General features: G+C 47.0%; 1 protein-coding gene across 5 annotated transcripts in view; it reads left to right on the top strand.

The window, feature by feature from the left end:
- The window catches only part of EXOC6B (exocyst complex component 6B), a 306,693-nt gene that overhangs the window by 130,379 nt on the left and 155,239 nt on the right, over positions 1–21,075 (top strand). For all 5 annotated transcript variants that reach the window (XM_086463893.1, XM_086463895.1, XM_086463894.1 and 2 more), the window contains one exon: positions 18,684–18,860. In XM_086463893.1, coding sequence (XP_086320019.1) covers positions 18,684–18,860 — 177 coding nt within the window. The remainder of the gene's footprint in view (positions 1–18,683; positions 18,861–21,075) is intronic.

Here is a 21,075-nt window from a genome sequence, read left to right on the forward strand (position 1 = left end):
ATCTATCATCGCAGAATTTTGATCCCCTGTTGTGTTTGATGGTGGTTTTTACCCTCCCTGAGTACCAGGAGTAGCATTTGTGCGTAACCGATCGTCGCGCAGCCGAGACTGACGCTGCTAAATGGCCGAAGGATGTGAAGAAACTTGGTCTGGGCCACAGGCGCAGCCTCGTTGTTTAATCTTCAGCTCCAGTTGTGGTTTTGGTCCTCCAACAGCATCGGGGTGTGGAGCAGCATAGGTGAGCGGTTGGATCTCCTGCTAGGTGGGCTGGTGCTGTGTCACATGGTTTTGTGTGTTGTGTTACCTTCGTCAGTCTTACGAAACCATCTGGAGATCAGGGTTCAAACGTGGGTGTGCGAAACAGAGAAATTGCAGTAGAGTTTTAAAGACTCTGGTCCAGTCAAAACTTTGTGATCTCTGGAAGCTTGCTTGTCTCTGGAAGCTTGCTTGTCTCTGGAAGCTTGCTCGTCTCTGGAAGCTTGCTCGTCTCTGGAAGCTTGCTCGTCTCTGGAAGCTTGCTCGTCTCTGGAAGCTTGCTCGTCTCTGGAAGCTTGCTCGTCTCTGGAAGCTTGCTCGTCTCTGGAAGCTTGCTCGTCTCTGGAAGCTTGCTCGTCTCTGGAAGCTTGCTCGTCTTCGGAAGCTTGCTCGTCTTCGGAAGCTTGTTCGTCTCTGGAAGCTTGCTCGTCTTCGGAAGCTTGCTCGTCTCTGGAAGCTTGTTCGTCTTCGGAAGCTTGTTCGTCTCTGGAATTCTTTGGCTTTTCCAGTTGCAAATGAATTGGCTTGTATTATTTTTCAGGTTAGCGAGCGGCAGGAACTTGGTGGTGGTGTCTGTCTGTAGGATGTTGGTCTGTCATCCTGTGCGCGGGGTGTTTCTCCTCTTGGCTCGACATGGCCCAGCCACGGGGATCCTCCTGCAGCGCGGGTGAGCTGCAAACCTCTCCTTACAAAGGGTAGCTCTCCGTCAAATCTAGTATGTGAGATCCTTTTCTGGAGAAATTTTGGGTGACTGCCTTAAACACTAAAAATAACCTTTGGGAAGAAGAGCTTCCTTTGGGAAGTTGAGGCAAAGGTTTCTTTATTAAAGTTTTGGGAAAGCTTTTCTTTTTCTGCTGTGAATCTGTCTCTAGGGAATAAATGATGGGTGGGCTCCTGCAGCCAAGCAAGGTATTCTTGAAAGTGATAAAAATGGAAAGGTTAGAGGATTTTATTGTCTCATGCCTAAAGATAATACCAGGGAGTGAGGGACAATCCTGTGCGACTGAGTATCGGCTAGCACGGTTTTAGCCGTAGAAGAAAATGTATCATCCAGTTAGAGGAGCAGGCAGGCTTGTTTCTTCTCTTCCTCCCTCTCGTCCCCACCAGCTGAAGAACTGTTCACGCTTTGGATTCTTCTCTATGCAGGTAACTGCCTAGGAAAGTCCTGACTTCTTAGTAGTCGAGGCTGACGTTGGATTTTTTTCTTTCTTTTTCCTTATTTCATTATAAAGTTTCATCCTGAATTGTGAAAGACTAAGACTTCCTCATCGGAGCGTTCAGAAGCTTTTTACTTGTAATAGAAAAATGCTAATCCATCTGTCCTTCATCTATCCAGGAAACAAGTCTGTCTGTCTCTGGGGTTGATGATTTACTGCTTTGCATTAGTCGTTTGCCCGGGTGGGGAAAGTAATTCCCTGCTTCCCTTCTGTTGCTGGAGTGACTGCTCCAGGATACGTTCATAGCCACCTCCTAGCCTGCAAAGTCTTTTTTCTGTCATGCAACACTGTACGTTTATTTTAGTCATGCAGCCTCGTGGTTCAGTAAATCATCAAGACGACGTCAAGAAAAATGTCTGAAAGCAATTCAGGGCTCTCAGTAGTGTCACTAAGGTCATTAATTTGAGTAACTTTCTGCTCTGGTGGAAGCATCTTAGGATTGAGGTAGCTGTTGTGCAGGTACCTGGTGTGGATTTGGGATGGGATGACAAGCATCTCCAGGGATATGAAGACTTTTGGCAGGTACAGTTGGTTGGTCACAGTCCCCCAGCACCCAAGGGAGCTTTTCTGCTCGCTGTGCTAGGAGGTAGCGTAGAAGATGAGAAAGGAGGGTCCAGACACCTTGAAGTCACCTCTGGAAGCCCCAAAGATGTTACAGGGTAAGAACTGGTCTCTGAGCTCTGGTAGATCTAATCTGCCCATTTCCAGTGTCGGTGCTGTAAATGGGACATTTGGGTTTTGAGCCCCGAAACATCATGAAGTGACTGAAGTCTTCTGCAGAATTACGTGAGTTTCTCCTTCCTTCATCTTTTTCCACTCTCCCAGCGATAAGTGGACCATCTCTTTACCATTCCTCACTCTTTCTTTTCCTGGAGGCAAGATGAGAACCGGAGTCTGGTTTCCACGGTGAACTTGGAAAGTTCATATTTCATCTATAACATGCATTCTCCTTAAGTAAGCGTATGCGCGAGGCGACCCAGGGTGTATGTTTCAGCTTAAGGAGAAAAGAATCAGCAGAGAAATCACCCCCGTCTTTCTGGGCGTATGTCTGTAGCATGATGCTAACTTTTATAATGTGCTTTTTAAAACATCACTGGAAAAAGGAAAAGAATCAGACGTTTTACTAGCTGCACGCTAGGCTGACTTTGGGTTGAGCAGGACTTCAATTAGCAGAGCAGTAACTGAAGTCAGTGTCTGTATCCTCTGTGACTTGGACCGAGTCGGAGTCTTTCACTTAATCATTTATAACTAATTGCAGTAGTTCTACGAAGTCAACGCAAATCTTTGGAGTGTGCTTATACCAAGCAAGAAATTAGTAGCATATTTTTGCTGCTTTTTGGCTTCTCCCATGGCAGCTGCGCTCAGATGTACTTTTTTTCATTAGTGTCAGACTTGTAAGCCTGCTTCAGGAGCTGAAAACCACGCTGTGTTAGCTCTTAAGCTCGGTGCTTGGTAGTGATGCATGATAGAAGGACAGCCAAATTTTACTTCGCTTGAGGTTCTTGAGTGACTGCAGAGACTCTGATTTCGCTCACAAAGTAGTTCAGACGCGTAGGGAAGGAGGTGTGTGTAAACTCTGTGGTGCAAGGCTGGCAAAGCTGTTGAGGTTTCCAGTGTACTTCTGAAGCACCCAGATGCCCATCACCCTAAATGAGAAGTTGTTTGGCAAACAGAGAATGAGACTTGAATGCAGCCGTGGATCTGGCCCTTAAACGACCTACAAGGCTTTAGGATGAAATTCTATTTAATATTTCTTTAGTGATTTCTATTGAAGTATCTCCAAAGCCTTTTAAGAACAAGAGTCTTAAGAGTTTGGGAGATGGGAGGATCTCTCTTTTCCACTTTACTTGGAAAGGGAAAAAAAGGCAGTTTGGAATTTATTTGGAGGATGAGGAAGTTCCAGGTCCCTGAAGATTTTCTGATTATTTGCAGCAGCAAATCTTTGGGGCTGTTCTGACATGGCCTCTGCCAGTCACTGTGCTAGGGGAAAAATAAAGGGTCTTTTTAGGTGTGATTCTTCCTTGTGTCCGCCCCGGGAGCTCTGGGCAACGTGCTTATGTCCAACGCTGCTGCAGAGGGGTGAGGAACAAGGTGGAAAGGTTTCTTTTTGGGGTTTCAGGGAGTCGCCTGCAGTTCACCTCTCATCATTTTTCTTGCTCAGCTGTCCCCTGATTGCCTAAAAAAAAAAATAATCCATTTTTTATGGTTCTGAGATGAGTGTGACAGGCTGCTCTGTTTCAAAGGACCAAATATCTCTGTAACAATACCCAGGAACTAAGAAAAATGTTCTCCTCTTCCAATAAGAAATGAAATTTAGAAGACTGAACATGGCTTAGAAGTTCAGTCGAGCTCAGGTTCTTCGCTTCCCTTTGTGCAAAGCTCTAACCAAGGGCTTAGTGGTTGGTTGCTGCTTTTGGAAGATGTGGTTGTACCTCAGATAGGAGCACGTGAATGCACGTGCCCATCCCGTCCTCTAAAAATACATGTAAATCCTGGAGCAGTAAAGACAAGTTGCAAGAAAAGGCAAATCTGGTGATCTGGGAGTCAGCTGTAGGCTTAGCTGTTACTTAGAGCCACACTGAAAGCTCATGGTCCAGGGAGGGTTTTGAAAGAGAAACGTGTCCAATGCGATTTCATTTTTTTTTCCCCCTTTTTTTTTTTTTTCCTTCTCTTTCTCTCCTTTTTCCCAATTGCTCCGTGCCCCGGTGCTGGCGCTGATGACACACTTCTGCCCCATGCAAACTTGTTGAAGATGTTCCTCTAAATACCCCCGTTGCCACGTTGTCATCCTTTACCACCCCGACCCGTCCCATGTGCAGACCAGATTGGGCCCGTGGTGAGGAACAACCTCCCAGGAACTTCTAAAGCCGTGAAGTCCCCAAAGGAGAACAGTGGCCAAGTCAGCCAGGAGCTGAAGCACAGCTTCCCTGGCTGCTCTGCCACGTGGTGTCGGGACACCTCCCTGTCGCTCTGCCCTCGCTGCTGGTCAGCAGACTCGGGGGAGTTTTCACTAGCAAAAAATTCCACTGACGCTGGAGGAAAGCAGTAACCATTCGCTGGGTTGGCTTCTGGTGACTTTTTTCCTTCATCTGATGCGTTCCTCGTGATAACAAAGTTGTGTTTGGTTTCCTAACCTTGTCCCTCACGGAGGTATCCGCCTGCTGCAGCTTGGCTGGAGGCAGGACCAGTGCCTCACCGGAGCGCTTTGGGGGGCCACGTTCACACCTTGTGAAAAGCAGGTGCAACCCCATTAACTCCAGATGGAGGCGTAACTGTCGAAACCCTGTTGAATTCTGTTCTTCAGCTTCCCTTACCAACCTCATATTGGGGCTAGATGAAAATATACCCCCCAAAAATACTATTTTTTTTTTTTTCTATTATCAGTAGCCGATGGAGTGAGTTACCTGCGAAAGAGGGATGGGTCAGTTAAGCTGCACGTTGCCGAGGTACGAATAGTGATGCCACACGTGTGCCGGTTGCTGGGGACGGAGGGAAGACCTCCCAGCTCAGTTGAGAGGTGCTTTTTTCTTTTAAAAGGTATATAAATTAAAATTGGAAAGGGCTGGAGGGAAGGTGTGAGATTTTTCTTGTGTTTTTTTTTTTCAGAGTTATGTTTTTTATCCTTAATAGATTTATAATATGCAGGTCCCTTTATTTGTTTCTATAAAATTAACTAGTAAATTTAAAATGGAAAAAAGCTAGTAATAGGAACCAGGCCATCTTTGCCAACGCTGAAATGTTGCTATATTTATGAAAGGTAGACAAGGGCATTTTTCCTTCTGCCAGGTTTTATGTTGGAGTGCCACATGTTGGAGGGTTATAAAACTTTTACTAACGAGAAGTTGGAGGAATGCTAACTTTCTAATTGCCCTTTTTTGTACAAGCTGCTGTTTATTCTGGTCTTTTAAAAATGTGATTGTAATTTTGAAGTCTGTGAGTTTTCGGCGTAGGCGAGCAGGGCCTGGCAGCGTGGGCAGGGTGCCCTACCTGGTGGGCAGAAGAAGGGCTGGTGGGTAGCAGTGCTGGCTCTTGCTCTGCTGCTGGGCACACTCTGGAAAAACTCCTCAGCATTTCAGTCCTCCAAGTCCTGCCTCTGTCAGTGGGATTTTTGTCACTTTGATATATTTTTTTTTTTCTTCTTTTTTTTTTTTCTGAGCAAGGATTTGTTTACCATGTCCATAAAACAGTGTCAGTGTGTTCCTGCTGGGAGACCCGTTGGTGTCTTTGGATGAAACCTCTACCTGAGTGATTACCAGCAGCACGTGTTACATTAGATACCCTTTGCCTTCATTTTTTTTTCTTGAAAACAGGTCGTTCGGGGCGTGTAATTGAATTAAATGGATTGCTTTATGGTATGGTCGAAGAGAGATTAAAGTGCAGAAGAGCTTTGTGGAAGCTTATGGGAGTTGCTTGGTGCTCGAGGGATTAAAGCCTGTTTGTGCAGAGATGGTAATTTCCTATTCCAGATAATTTAACAGCGTGCCTCCCTCCCACTCTTCTTTTTGTCTCATTGTCACTTTTCTGCTGTTACTTCCATGCTGTTGGAAGCGTGGCCATGGTGAAACGCTTTGAAATTTCAGTCTTTAGATCTAAACCATCATAAAGTGCTTTATGAGGATAAGAAATGATGCCCTGGAAACTGGGCGTTTTCTTTTTCTTCTTGAATATTCTTAAAAAATATATTTGAGGGGAATGAAGCAGAATTGGAGCTTTGAAAAAAATGCCTCCAGGTTGGGCTCCTCTCTTGTGTACCACATGTTGCTCTGAAGGAAGTTTGTCACCAAAGAGTACCGCTGATTTATAAACGCTGATGATGACTCCAATGAATTCAGCTGAAATTCAGCAGAAAATCCTCTTCCAGCTCCGTGTCTGCAGGCAAGCTGGGCTGATGTTATACAGCACATCTTCTTTGGCAGGTACTTTGGCCAAAAATCTCAGTCCAGAGTAGTGGATTAGTCTAATCCTTATTAAGGTACCCTAATGAAAGCAACCTGTTTGGAAAGGATGTAACACTTGTGAGTGCCCTTAATGTCAATTTGGGATATTAACACCCTGGCTCCCGTTGAGCATCCTTGCATAGCAAACTCAGGGGGAGAACTGAGCCCGTGGCTTTGAAGATGTCTAGATCCAAAAACCCGCTCCTGACCTTAGAAAAGAGGTAGGGCTGTGTTATACCGCTTACACACAAAGTGGGATTACAGGTTTCCAGTCTGTTTTGTTAGGGCAAGTTTCTGTATCAAGATTTAGGCGGTCACTTCTGGGCAGCTGCGGTCCTACCACGGCTCCTCTTCTGCTCCCTGCTGTACTGGTAGCGAGTAATTGCAATGTAAAGGCACAGCGTGCAGTATGAAAACATTTATTCGATAAAATATGCATTTAATTGTGTAAATGCTTTGTGTGAGAGCATGCTTTCTGAATTTATAAGTGGCGTTTATGAACTAATACATAGCGGGAACAAAAGATGCGTATTCGGATCTGGGGAATGTCACTCCTGAGCTTTTCCGTCTCTTGCTCTTTAGTTGGGATGTGGGGGCCGAGCATGTTTTGATTGAGAGGAACAGGCTTCAAATAACCAAGAAACCGTTGTGCCACAAGGGATGTTGTGGAGGTCCGTCAGGCTGGAAGAGCTGATGGCTCTGGGAATTGGAATGGCTGCCTATATTGTCTCTTATGAAACGAGGAGCAGCAAGCCAGCAGTAACAGCCTCCTGTCTTCCAGCTGTGGCTGGCTTCTTGTTGGAGATGGAAACATCAACGGTATTGAGGTCAAAGACTCATTTGCAGGGTTTTTTGGAATGGTTGGGCCAAACGTTATGTATGCTGTTAGCAAACTGGCAGGGTCACGCTGCAGCATCGGTGCCGTTGTCCTGGCCAGTGACTTGCAAAATTAGATCAAACCGTGATGTAGATGGGATTTCTGCCCGATACTCATCTCTCTGGCAGCACTGAAGAACACTGTACCTGGGGGGGGAGATCCTGGCTCCCTTAGGGCAGCAGCAGAGTTGAGTTTAAGCCTGAGTTAAACCCCGCTGAGGCCAGGATTGTCAGTGTGTGGGCTGAGCTCAGGTAGACGTGGGTCAAGGTGAGCCTGGGATCCCCTTGAGTGGTTGAACAGTAGGTCGGTTGTGGGGGAGAGGGCAGGGAGGTAAAGAAAAAGAAAATCGGAGGATGTGTAATGCTTTCAGGTCTTTATTTCTGGCTGAAAAGTTCTCTGCAGTTTCCCCGTTAGCCTTTAGAGGGCAGATCATGTCCAGTAAATAGCAGGTTTGGGGACTTGCCTGATGATTCTGGTTGTGAATTCTTAAAGTTTGGAGACTCTATAAATATGGTGGGTTGTTTTTTTTTTTTTTTTAATGCATAATTTTTATTCTGCACTAACTTCTGGTGCTTTAAAGAGTGAATGTTATATCAACTTACTGAAGGAAGATGAGATCAAGTTTTGATTTATCTGTGTGTATTTGCAGTTTTTCTGGTTCCAATGCTAGAAATCGTGATATGAGCAAAATACTACTTATCAATGTGGGGAGAAAAGTCTTGGGAACATACTGTGGTAGAGAAGAATTATGTAATACGTTGACTAAATTCATTTTTATGTTAGAAAAGACCACAAAAAATCATTTGAGTTTGGAGAGTGGGTTTTAGAGAGTAATACTGTGTGATGAATGTGTAATTTCATTCTTCTCTGATGTAATCTCTTCTCTGAATCCCCAAGCCTCATGCCCAGCAGTTCTATCCTTGGTGAACAACTGCTTAGGAAAAACCTATATAATATCAACAAAATATTCTACAGTGTCAGAGGAATCTGTGTGAAACGAAGGAAGCCGAATGAAATTCAAGCTCTTCTGTAAAATCATTTTCAGTGAAATTTTCATATGGGGATTAAATACCACTTTTAATCAACATGCTTGGAGAAGCAGTGGCTATTTAATTCTCAATTAATTAAAACCAGAAATAACAAAATAATGTTCTGCTTTCTTCTGCTACTACCCTAAAGCTCATGGATCATGGAGAAGATGATTATTCTTGAAAAAGCCATTTAGTTCTTAACAAGAAAGCTAGTCTTTGTGGCTCAGCCCTTTTGGCATCTGCTTTGTGGGTTTCTCATAAAAAAACCGTAGGGGTTATTCCTAAACAGAATGAAATATTCTTTGTTCCAAGAAGGACTTATCTTTTTTTTATTATTATTTTTTATTTTTTTTTAAATCCCCTGAAGGTGGAGGTGCTCCTGCTGTCTGTGTTCCTCAAGAGCTACGAACTAGATAGTAGGGGTTTCTTTAGATTTTCGGATTCGGTCTGTAAGTGCTGCGATCCTTGCCCTGTCGTGCTGCTTCACTCTCTGGTGCGTTGGTACGTAGCTCTGAAGTTGTCCCTCTAACACTCCTGCTCCGAAGTGGACAGCAGTTTGGGTGCCCACCTTTAGCCTGCTGCTGGCAAGACGTTTGTCTGTCATGGAGAACAGGATAGTGAGGCTCTCGAGACGTCCTTTAGTCCAACAGGTTCTTCCCAGACACGGTCACCGTTACGGAGTCCGTCTCTAGTACGCAGTCATCGGACACGTCCTTAGGTCTCCGGTGATGGAGCGTGCCCTGCTAGGCTGTGCGTTGGAGCCCTTTACGGGCCTTCGTGCTCTTGGCCCGTCTAACCCAGAGCTCGTCTCGGTGTGATCCGCTGTGTCGCCAGGGCATGGAGTTTAGCACCCATAAGGCTCTGTGAAAGTGCCTTTGGGTGCCTTTCGGAACGGGTGAGTCACGGGTGCCGATGGGTTGGGTGACATTACTTTGAGCTGCTGCCGAGAGTACAGATTCTGTCTCACAGAAGAAGGTTGGAAGAGAAAATCCGTGCCCTTGCTTGAATTGGTGGAAGGCTGCCCGCTGCTTTGATGCAGTTGAAGACCAGCTGTGGAACCTGTTATCTCAGATTATCGTGGGTACGGTTTGAGGGTAGTCTCTGACTGCCGATCTGGAGGGCAAGTTAGATCCTGAGGGTATCTGCTGTGCAGATCTTCCCAGATCTGATTTAAAACACTTACAAGCTGCCTTGCAGAAAAGCCAAGAAAATGTTTTGTCCAGGACTCACCACTCAGGGCTTTATCCTTGTGTTTAGATGAGTCTTTGTGTGTTCCAGGGTAATCGGGACCATCTAAGAGAGGTGCTTTGAACCTTGCTGGTTTCTCAGACTCTTGAAAAAACCCAAACCAGACTGATAAATGGAAACAAAAGCAGAATCTTGAAAGGAAACTTATCTCCAAAATGCTTGACAAGACCCTGAGAGAGGGTGTGTGAAACAGCAGTTTGGGAACTCCCACAGAGAATGGAATATAAGGGTTTAAGCTGAGGCCAGGCTACGGAGGTTAGCGCTCTTTTCACTGTATAACTTTTGGAGGGTCTATGTGATCAAGGTAAAGAAGTGCAGAGCAGAGACCGAAGCATGGATGAGCTATAATCCTGGCTCAGTGAGCAACCCTTCTGTTGCAATTCTTGACATGTGAAATGGAGATACTGGGCAGCGTGTTCCTCAATATTTCAGTAACTTTGAATGGCCTGTACCCCCCTAGACAGTGGGAAGGAAAAATGAGAGTAAAACCATGGAGAAATGTTGGAAGTGGCTGATGCAAACCTTTTGTTGCCTTACTGTGGTTTATGAGAGTGTGTGAGGGCCCTGTAGCGTGTCAGACCTCAGGCAGTGGTGTCTCCAAGCTGAAGCAGCAGTCATAAGCCCGCTCTAATTCTTTTTTCCGGAACTCCCCGTGGATCAAACCCTGAAAAGCTTCACAGTCCAACACACCTCCAACCTTTTCTGAGATCTAATCCGTGACTTCTTCTGAAGTGTGATAGTTGCAACTTCCTTGGGCAAGGTTGGAGGTGTAGGACAACAACTGGAGAGCTGCCCGAGCCGATTTAAAGAGGTGAGGGTTGGCGTGCTGTCACTTGCTGCTGGAGCTGCCTGCAGGCTTCGGTTATTGAGCTGGGACTGTTCCCATGTTGGGGGTGATGGTGCTGGGGGCTGGAGACCTCTTTGAGTTGAGTGCTTGCAGATGGAGGAGGACATTGCCTTGGTGCTCCGCTGGCTGCTTGCTCCAAGCTCCGGTGCTTTGCTGTTGTTACCTGTAATGGAAGCACCGAGCCCAAGCAAGCGTGGCCCGTGGTGGTCCTTAAGTCAAAGCCTGAGACTGTCCCTCTACTTCTTCCCTCCTTTCTCCATCTGCATCTCCTTTCCTTCTGACATTGGTCTCTGGGAAAGCAAGCCTTTTGTCTGGATTTTTCCTTTTTAATAGTTTCGTTGAAAAAAAAACCCCACCTATTACCTCCATCATGCCCTGATTGTCAGAGAGCGTGTTGAAACAAACCCTCACTTAGAAAATAATTGCTAGTCCCCGGTGCCTGAGAGAGTACTTAAAGCTGAGGCTTGGTCCTGCACGGTTGTGTGCACCTGAGTCATTCTGGGATGGGGCGGGTGAGAGTCGGACCCTCTCGCCTGTGACTGGTTTGGCCGGCGATCACCTTGCTGCTCCCTCTGTTACTCGGCGGGGTTTGGTTCGGTTGCGGCGAGGCTAACGGGAGGTTAAACCAAAGTGTGGGAGTTTCCACTTGTGCTTTGAGTCATCAGTAAGTCTCGTCGGGGAGAGAGAGAGAGAGAGAGACGTCTCTTCAGTGCGATATGAAAAGGCAGCATTAAACCCCCCAGCATCAGAGCGTGGTTTGGAGCGCTGCGTACGGCGGGGGGCTTTGTATGAAGGCGCTCGACGCTTAAAAATGAATTTTAAATTGCTGGTAAAAGTTAATCAAAGAATATGCACCCGGTTGCTCAACAGCGAGCGGTAAACTATTCCCCTCAGCCCGGCTCACGAGGTGCTGGGGACTGATTAAACAAAGACCCGAGCTGTGGAGTTGTCAGGGCCACGGTCTTTAATGTGTTTGAAATACTTTGTAGAACAGCCATCCTCCTACTCCTTGTAGGCCGCTTATCTCATTTTCGGCTTCTCCACTCCGTGTAAATGTGATAAATAAACTCGGTAATCACATAACTGAGCTACTTTTGATGCCTGCCTGCAGATAGCTCCTTCTCGAGGCGAGATCACACGGAGGTGTAAATCACCACTTCGCTTAATAAAGGACTTCTTAAAAAATGGCTTTTGGTCTTTTATGGTACAGCTGACCTGGAGGACTTGGTTGCCTCAGTCTTTTTATCAATGCTAATGTGATAAACTGCTTTTTGCAGCTCCTAGGAAAGGAGAGTCTCCATCGTTCCTTTCTCCAAGTATGTACTGCAGGAGCTTCCCCAAAGAACGGTTGAGTTTTGATAGGTTTTGTATAAAATGCTGAATTGACCAAGTTGCTCTTTACTCTGAGGATACAAATAATGCTGACCTCGTCTTGCGGGGAAGGAAGAGGAGCAGGAGTGTGGGGACGAGGATAAATCACTGGGCGAAAGCAAAAGCAAAGGGAGGATCGCGTGGTCCTCGTTGCACACTTGATACCAAAAATTTATGTTTGAGGAAAACGGATATTTGGGAATATCAGTGTCACGGGCGGGATTTTAGCAGCGGGTGTCCTGAGGTGGAAGAGTCGTTTTAGGGAAGGAGGAGCGGGAGCTTGAAGCAAAGTCTGTGCAGGGTGTTGGGGAGAGAAAACTTACTGAATGCTGCATTTCTAAACTTATTTTTTTAATGGCAAGGAATCGAGTTAAAAAAAAAAAAAAAATCACGTTCTTGGGCCTCGTTTCCTGTGCTGATGGTGAACTTTGTCAGACAAACCTCCGACAAATTGTTTTCTCTGATAACCAGTTAACACTGAGAAAGCAGATAGGCAAAAACTCTTATCATCTTGACAAGCAACGGGCTTTTTGTTAAAACTCAAACCAGAAGCTGTGTCAGTGTGTTGAGTTTACACCTTGCAATAATAATCCCTGCTTTTATCTGATCGGAGGGGGATTTTATAACTTTCAAATGGGCCTTTGGCGGGCAGCCAGCCCTACTGTCATTTTTTATTAACTTTCTTTTTTTCTTCCCCTGTAGCCAGTCTGCTCTTTTTTTTTTTTTTTTGGGGGGGGGGTGGGGGTGGTAATATTGTTTAAGGAATATGTATCCCTTCCTAGGGATGTTGGGAAACGGTATTTTAAAGTTCTGTGTCTCAGCCCATTAGAGGGGTCTATAAAACAATCGCAGCAGCAAATGTGCAGTAACTAATCAAAACCACCGAAGCTAACCACAGCGGTACTTCATTCCCTTTAAATCATAAAACCTCTTTTCTTTTTTTTTTGCTGTTCTTTATCTACTGTCTCATCAGGAAAGAGCTAATTAGATTCTTCTAAAAAGTAAATATTGTCAGTTCATTGGTGGGTGGAGGTGACGGGAGGTGAGACACGCTCACGCGTTGGCAAACCGATGCACAAAACAAGGCGAAGTTATAAAAACCCTATAAAAAGCCATTTGAGTTTTAAAGGAGCTCGTTCCCCGTGTAGGTGGTATAACAATTTTCCCTTATGGTGGGTATGGCTTCTGTAGGCAGAGCCTGGAGGAGTCCGTGACCTGCTCTGCTACTCCATGTCGTTCCCCGGCTCAGCCAGGCGGGTTAGGACTGCGGGTTTGGGGCCGGGTTCGCTGGATCGCAAGCCGTGGAGTTGCTTTGAAAAATGCAACTACAAAAAATGTAGCTGTTGCTTGTCACTCGTCTTTTAAGCCGGTGCATTTAATTTCTCCTGCAGAACGTTTGGGTTGGTGCGCTTGGTCGGTCGGGTTGGTTTGGTTGAGTTGTGGTGGGTGGTGAAGGTGGAGTTGCTGCTCCAGAGCTCGTGGCGACCCTTTCAGGATGGACTCGTATTGAGGAGGTGCAAGGTCCTGCCCCTGGGTTGGGGCACACACATACAGGCTGGGCGATGAGTGGATCGAGAGCAGCCCTGGGGAGAAGGACTGGGGGATGTTGGTGGATGAGGAGCTCACCGTGACCCGGCAAGGGGCGCTCACAGCCCCGAAGGCCAACGGCATCCTGGGTTGCACCCAGAGCAGCGTGGGCAGCAGGGCGAGGGAGGGGATTCTGCCCCTCTGCTCCGCTCTGGTGAGACCCCCCTGCAGGGCTGCACCCAGCTCTGGGGGCACCAGCACAGGACAGACATGGAGCTGCTCGAGCGGGTCCAGAGGAGGCCACGAAGATGCTGAGGGGCTGGAGCAGCTCCCTGTGAGGACAGGCTGGGAGAGTTGGGGGTGTTCAGCCTGGAGAAGAGAAGGCTCCGGGGAGACCTTAGAGCGGCTTCCAGTGCTGAAAGGGGCTGCAGGAGAGGTGGGGAGGGACTCTGGATCAGGGGGTGGTGACAGGACGAGGGGTGACGGTTTCGCACTGCAAGAGGGGAGATTGAGATGAGATCTTGGGAAGAAATTCTTCCCTGGGAGGGTGGTGAGGCCCTGGCCCAGGCTGCCCAGAGCAGCTGGGGCTGCCCCCTCCCTGGCAGGGCTCAAGGCCAGGCTGGATGGGGCTGGGAGCGACCTGCTCTGATGGGAGGTGTCCCTGCCCAGGGCAGGGGGGTGGAACTAAATCATCTTTGAAGGTCCCTTCCAACCCAAACCCTTCTGTGGTTCTACAAGGACTTGTGTTTAGGACTCTTGTACAACAGGCTAGAAGGGAAAAACCCCAAAGCCACGTTGTGTAAGGTTGAGCACTTGGCAGAGTGGTGTACAGGCGGATGGTAGGGGAGAGAAAACACGTAACGAAGGTAGAAGTGCCTTTTTCCCCCCTTGTTCCTTCAATTCTCTGTTTCTCAAGGAATGACAGGAGAAGGGATCAATTCCTCTGCTTGCATTCAGCCAACAAAACCTACCATCTCTGACCTGTGGAGATGAAGGTCTCCTAGACTGCCTGATGGCCACCCTCAGTCTGGTTACAACAGCAAACGTAGGTCACTGACCTAAACCTGAACCTGGGGGTGGAAAACTGCCTTTGCTTCTTAGCTCAACCAGTCGGGAAATAGCGTTGCTGTCAGGGGGACTGGGATTTCTGCCATGTCAGAGCGGCGTAGGGTGTTCCTGTGCTGCAAGGAGGCTGCCAGACTGCTGGGCTGGTCACGTGGATGAAGAAAGTAGCTGTGCTTGGAGGGAGTTCCAGCTACGTGAACCAAGCGCTTTGTGTGTTGTTGCTAAATGGAACGTTAGCTACGAACAGACATTTGGTTTCTTACCTTTTTTTTTTTTATCATCACGTTGAGCAGAGAGTCAAGAGATTGATAGTCTTGTATAATAGAGGCAATTTTACAGAATAATACAAAAATGCACTTGCTTTCATGTAAACCACACCAAAAGGTAAGGGGGTTTTGTGTTTGATTTTTGTCCCTCAAGGGCTTTTCGCCTCCCCCGTAGCCCCAGGTCCCTCCGTTTTCAGAGGGCACGCTGGAGTGTCGCCTGCCCTTTGATGTGGTTTCTAAAGTGTGCCTCTTCACTGGGCTCCCTACAGATGCCTTTATGTGAAACAGAACATTAAAATCCAAATGTGCCTGCTCTGCAGGTCATTTTTCATCCTTTATGTGCGACGTCAAATATATTGCAGAGTTGTTCTGCTGCACCCCCAGCCTGGGAAGGTGCGGGTAACGAGATGGGGGTAGGAGCGGGGAGTTCCTTGGCGGTTAAACCCAAATTTCTCCTTAGTTGCTTCCTCTGGGCCTCTCCCCAGCTCTCTCTTTCTCTCAAGGTGAAACTGAAACCTCGGTGACTTCACCCAAGCCTGCCGAAGTTAAAGAAAATTTGATATTTCTCACTTATAGGTCACTTCAGTCCAGATTGTTTCCTGCCAAGAGTGGGGGTGGGGGAAATGCCCTCCCGTTAATGGAAAAGCAATTACTGTTATTTCTGGCGTGTGCGTTGTGTCGTTCCAGCGTCGCCCCGAGGTTACGGGCTCCGCTCGTCTCGCCCCGACTCCTCGGGCCCCAGCCGGCTGGTGAGGGGCTGCGCCGGGCGTGCAGCGAGGGCTGTGCGAGGTGCTGCCGTGGGCACCCGTGTGCTGGAGGGGGATGAACATCGACTGCCTGCTTGGGGGCTATTTGTCGGTGTTTAAGGTAGAAATTTCCTAGAAAATCTCTTCTAAGGTAGAATTCCCCCCCTGCCCCCAGATTCCTAAAGGTAAAAATTGCTCTTGGCGGGCTGCGCAGCTTTTGTGCCGTTGGGACCCTCTCTCTGGCTGCTTTTTGTGGATCTCTGAGGGGTGGGACATACATTTTTTTTCTTTTTTCTTTTTTCCCAGTAGGTCACTGGACTTGAATTCAGGTCAGAATCTTTCTCTTGATAAACTTCAGTTTATTTGCATCTAAAGGGTGCGAAATGCAAAACGCGGTGTTTGAATTTGGGTGTTGAATTCCTTGGCCTAGAGCGGTGGCTTTCTGTCGAAGGACAGACTTTCTTGGCTTTGGGGTTTTGTCAACACCAATATTTATCAGGTCTTGTCAGTGTTCGATTTGGATCTTGGCAATATTGATACCGGGTCAATAGATGTCGTGTATCAGTTACTGTGCTCCTCTTGTGAGCATAGCTGAAGCTGAAGGGTGGCATTAATCGTTCTGGTTTGAAAAAAGATGGGGCAGCAAGATAACGGGTCTTCTGAGAGCAAGTCCACAAGGTCCTCTGGTGAGACTAAGTCTGTGTTCAGCCTAAAATGCTGAATGTTACTTGCTTAGGGCTTCGGCAGTGAAGTTCAGAGCTGGCGACAGCACCCTTCAGCTTGTTAGCCCAGATTTTTCCTCTCCCATGACCACTCTTTCTGCTGTGATCTTGCTACGCCCTGTTTAATGATCCGTTTCAAGGACAATGTTTTATCCAAAACTTTGCATTTTCCCATTCTTTGATTTCGTCCCTTTCTAGAGGAAAAAAGATTACATAAATTTGAGAGATTTTAATGAGTACACTGGGCTTGCTTTTGGTGTAATTTACAGTGGATTCAGTCTTATAACTTCATTCCGCTTCAGTTGAGTAACTTATGTCATAAGTGGGCGTATCTGAGAGTGGAATCGAGCCTCGAATCTCTTTGTTGTGTGGGCTTCAGAAGGACCAAATGCTCACTCCCCCTTTTGAAGTCCTAATTCTCTTTATATGATGTTGCAATGTCTTTCTATAGAGTTGTGCCTCTGAAGTTCGAGATTTCTAATGCAAAACCCACCACTTTTTCCTCAATTGCTCCAAGTATTGACGTTGCTAGCGAAATTTGTCTTCAGCAGCGTTCACACAGACCTTTTCCTGGGGCTTTGTTGCAAAAATCCCTATTGTTGAGACTCATCCTTTAAGAGATCTTTTTAATAAGCTTGGTTGGTAGTCTCCTTGCTCGGGTGTTACTTCTTTTGTAGGAGCACTTGGAGGAAACATCAAGGATACTGCTGCTTTCCAACCACTAGAGGTCAAGATTGTGCTATGGCATAGCTCAGGCTGCTCCTCGTGTAAGGTTTAGCTCCGATTCCTGGTGCAACCATGTCCAGTGTCAGCTATAGAGATAGATATATATATATATTTAATTTTATTATCAGTTGCCATGTTTGTTGATTAAGATGAAGCCAATTGTGTGTGTGCACGGTTGCCTTTCACAGTGGTAGAGCTGACTGGATTTTGCCAGGGTTGGGATATCCGTGCTGCACTTGGGTTTTAATATTCTTCAGATCTAGAAACTACATGAGTGATGGCTCTCTGATGGGGTCTTTCTTCCCAAGGAGAGTTTCAAAAGGGAGTTGAGCTGAGAGAGGCTGTCAAAATAAAACTGGCTCGTAAATTATTTTTGTGTGATATTAATACTTTTAAGTGTTTAAAAGGAAATAGTTTTGAACGTTGGCACTCTAGATAGAGCTTTCCACTTTCTGCCGTTCAGGTAGCAAAAAAAGATTAGCGTTTTTTTTATTGGTTCCACTTGTTTTATTTCGTTTAATCCGTTGTTTTCCTAGCACAGTGGGTTTCACTGACAAACACATCTACAATACGGTTTCCAGTGTTCCTTCCTTCTAAAGCCAGGCTGGCACGTCAGCGTGGGGCAGGGGACGGTCCCCTTTCGCCACCTCGTTTTTCTCCTGTTGGAGGGGAGCAATAAAGTATACGGATGCAGGTTTGATTTGGGTTGTGCATGTAAGTGCTAGAAATACAGTTTATATTAATAAGTGAAAGATAAAGAAAATTCATTCTTTTGTAAAAAGGAACCTACCATCTAAACCAACACTTTCAGAAGGACATCTGGATAATTTCCGTACACCTTTCTTCTTAGATCTGAAAAATTTATAGAAAAATATGGGAGGGATCCTGTAAATCTGTGTGTATGTATGCACATAGATTTCAGGTTTTCAGAGTGTTTAGTTTCTACTTACACCAGAGCATAAGCCCACATGTGCAGAACCACTGCGTCCTCTGGCTTGGCCTTTTCCCCCGTGTTTCGGCCACGAGTTGGCACTCGCGGCGAGAACAGCGTCTCTCTGCCGTTCCCCTTCCTTGCCCTTCCCCTTCAGTTTGAAGTTCTTGGTCAACTCTCTTGAACAATTGGGGCTAAACCATTTTTCCTGTTAAATATTGTGCTCAGTAACAATGAGGAAACCAAGTGAGTTTTTGCAGCAGGGCCCACGCGTTGACCTCGGCTGCAAACCAACCCCAGGGGTAGGTATCAACACCGCTTCGAGGGAGCTCCACCGAGTCCGTGAGATTTGCTCCCTGAATCGTGGCGCTTCTCCCAGCGAGGGAATTTTGGTTCAATACCTTTTACAGCTCATTCTGTACATCAGCAATGTACAATTAAGCTCTCCTGGGGTACCACAAAAATGCTTTCAGGAACCTCTGGGGTCCAGATGTGGAATGTTTTGTGCTGACATGGATTGAAAAGAGGAACAAATCCAACGGTTAAGTACGTCCTTTAATTTAGCCTGTGACAGTCACCACATGGCCTATGGGCTAATATTTCTGCATCTGTGCTGTAAATAGATCAATATGGCAGTATGATGGGTTTGGCATTTTGATTTGTGAAGAGTCAGAATATTGTTTGTATTGTTGCGTAATCCCTGGACTGGTTTTGAAATGAATCTTCTGTTTCTTTGGAATATCTGGGTTAGGAAAAACATAATATTTCTAAGTTCCATTAAGTGTGTGTTTTATTTTGTCTCATTTGTTGTATTTCATGACTGATTGCATCTTCTGGCTGAAAAAAAAAATTAAAAAATCCGAGGATGCTATTGTAAAAGGTGAAATTTGCTTTTTTTTTTTTCTAATTTTTTCTAGGCTCAGCAACAAAGAAACCTGGACAATATTGTATCACAGCATCCCAGGATAAGTGGGGGGAAGAAGTCCAAGAAAGAAGTCTGCGCAAGCTCAGATCTGGAGGTAAAAAACACTAGCCCCATGTCTGAGCAAGATTCGGGTATCCTGGATGTTGAAGATGAGGATGAGGATGAAGAGGTAACTGTATAACATCAAATCCAGGAGACTGGGCAGTTTGGGGGTGATCAGTAGCGTCTCAAACGGTGTTTGCACCTCACTCGGTCTTTCATGCTGCTGTGCAGCGTGTCGTAAAGATGCAGAATAGGCTGTAGGACGTGGGGTGCGTTTCGGTGTGGGGTTGTTTAGCCCTGTTGTCCTCGTTCTCGTTAGCAGGCTCAGCGGGGCAGGGGGAGGTATCGTACGAGAACTGAACAGCCCGTGTCTTCTGTCCCCCAGCTCAAGGATTGCTCTACTTGGGAAGGCACTTTGGGATCTATCCTTCATTTTAAAAGAGACAAATGGCTGCATAGAGCGTGGGATACTTGGCCTTTTTCTGTGGGACGTGTGCCTTGGTGGCAGGGACAGACTCTGCGCTGAAAAGGATTGCGCCGGGACGGAATTTGTTTAAATGCGATTTGAATTCCTCACTGGGCTCCCTTCTTTTTGTCTCCCTTCCTGCCGCTGCCTCCTCAGACCGGCAGTCTGTTGGTTCTGTTCACCGCAAAGCGTAACCTCGCTGATAGCCGCGGTTCTTCTTTCCTCCCTGCGCTAGAGGGTAGAGCATGCGGTGGGACGTGCTTGGATTGGTGGAGCCCCGGCCCTCTGCGTTTCGGGAAAGGCAGCTTGGAGGTTCCTACTTCGAGTGTAGGTCAAGAGGTGTTGAGCTTTTTGATGTGTCCTTTGTTTCGTGTGTTGCGTTGGACCTTTTGGCAAGTTGCATCTGTCACGCTGGATGCTCTTCCTCTTATTGCTGAAGCCTCTTATGTCGAGAGGATGGTGTTTTCAGCCACAACCTGTAACTGAATTGGGTCGTATTTGTTGCCCTGAACTTGACAGTCCATGACCAGCCAGAGAAGAGGGCTAGGAACAAGTTTCTGAAATTCGAAAAGTTGCTCAAGTGGTTCTGTGCTCGTGTTCTTCCTTTTCCCCCAAAGTTCAGTTCTTTGCCCTTCATCTCGGCTGCGCTGCCAAAGCTGACTGAGGAGATCACCAGTTACTTCACAGGGACCAAACTGTAGGGTCCCACCCAGAGCCCTCACGCCCCACTGAAACCATCTGGGTGGGCTATTTACTCCTGCATCAAAATGGAAATAGAGCAGAAGTTAAACAAAAGAAAAATGAGTGGGAAGGGCATGTTTTTTGAAAACAAACATTGATTTGCATAGATCTGTTCTGGTATTTCCCTATTAAAAAATAAAAATCTGGTGCTTTAGTAGTTCTTGTTCCATCTCACTCTGAAAATCATAGAATCACGGCATGGTTTGGGTTGGAAGGAACCTTAAAGACCATCCAGTCCAACCCCCTGCCCTGGGCAGGGACACCTCCCACCAGAGCAGGTCGCTCCCAGCCCCATCCAGCCTGGCCTTGAGCCCTGCCAGGGAGGGGGCAGCCCCAGCTGCTCTGGGCAGCCTGGGCCAGGGCCTCACCGCCCTCCCAGGGAAGAATTTCTTCCCAAGATCTCATCTCCATCTCCCCTCTTGCAGTGTGAAACCGTTACCCCTCGTCCTGTCACCACCCCCTGATCCAGAGTCCCTCCCCACCTCTCCTGCAGCCCCTTTCAGCACTGGAAGCTGCTCTAAGGTCTCCCCGGAGCCTTCTCTGCTCCAGGCTGAACACCCCCAACTCTCCCAGCCTGTCCTCACAAGGGAGCTGCTCCAGCCCCTGAGCATCAAAATCTCTCACTTGCTGTGAAGAGGGTTCTTGCACAACCAGGCGGCGGTGTGAAACGTGGCGGTACCTGTGTTGTATGCCAGGTTTGAGTCGATTGGAATTAGAAATTGGAATTAGAAATCGGAATTGAATTTCAATTAGAATTGCAAGGTGTAAGGAAGAGCGTAAGGAGGGAAGAATTTAAAGACAATGATTTGGGTAACGCAGTCCGGAGAAATCTCGGAACTTGTTTGATGAACGGAATTAACTCATCTCGAGGCAGATGAAGTCCTGTTCTTAATGACGTTAATGACCTGGCGGGGGGGACGGGGGTGGGCAGGGGCGGCCGCTGTCCGTGGTGATGAACCGGAGCGCGGCAGGGGGCCCCTTGTCTGCTCGGCCTGGCTTCCTGGAGCATCCTGGGGGGCTTGAAGGCCACATTGAAGGTTGAAGGCTGTGGATGTGTCTACCTAGACATTAGTCAAGTCTTTGACACTGTTTCCCACAGCATTCTTCTGGGAAAGCTGGCTGCTCGTGGCTTGGA

Source organism: Leptosomus discolor, chromosome 4 (assembly GCF_034619465.1).
Source record: "Leptosomus discolor isolate bLepDis1 chromosome 4, bLepDis1.hap2, whole genome shotgun sequence".
Classification (NCBI taxonomy): Eukaryota; Metazoa; Chordata; class Aves; order Leptosomiformes; family Leptosomidae; genus Leptosomus; species Leptosomus discolor.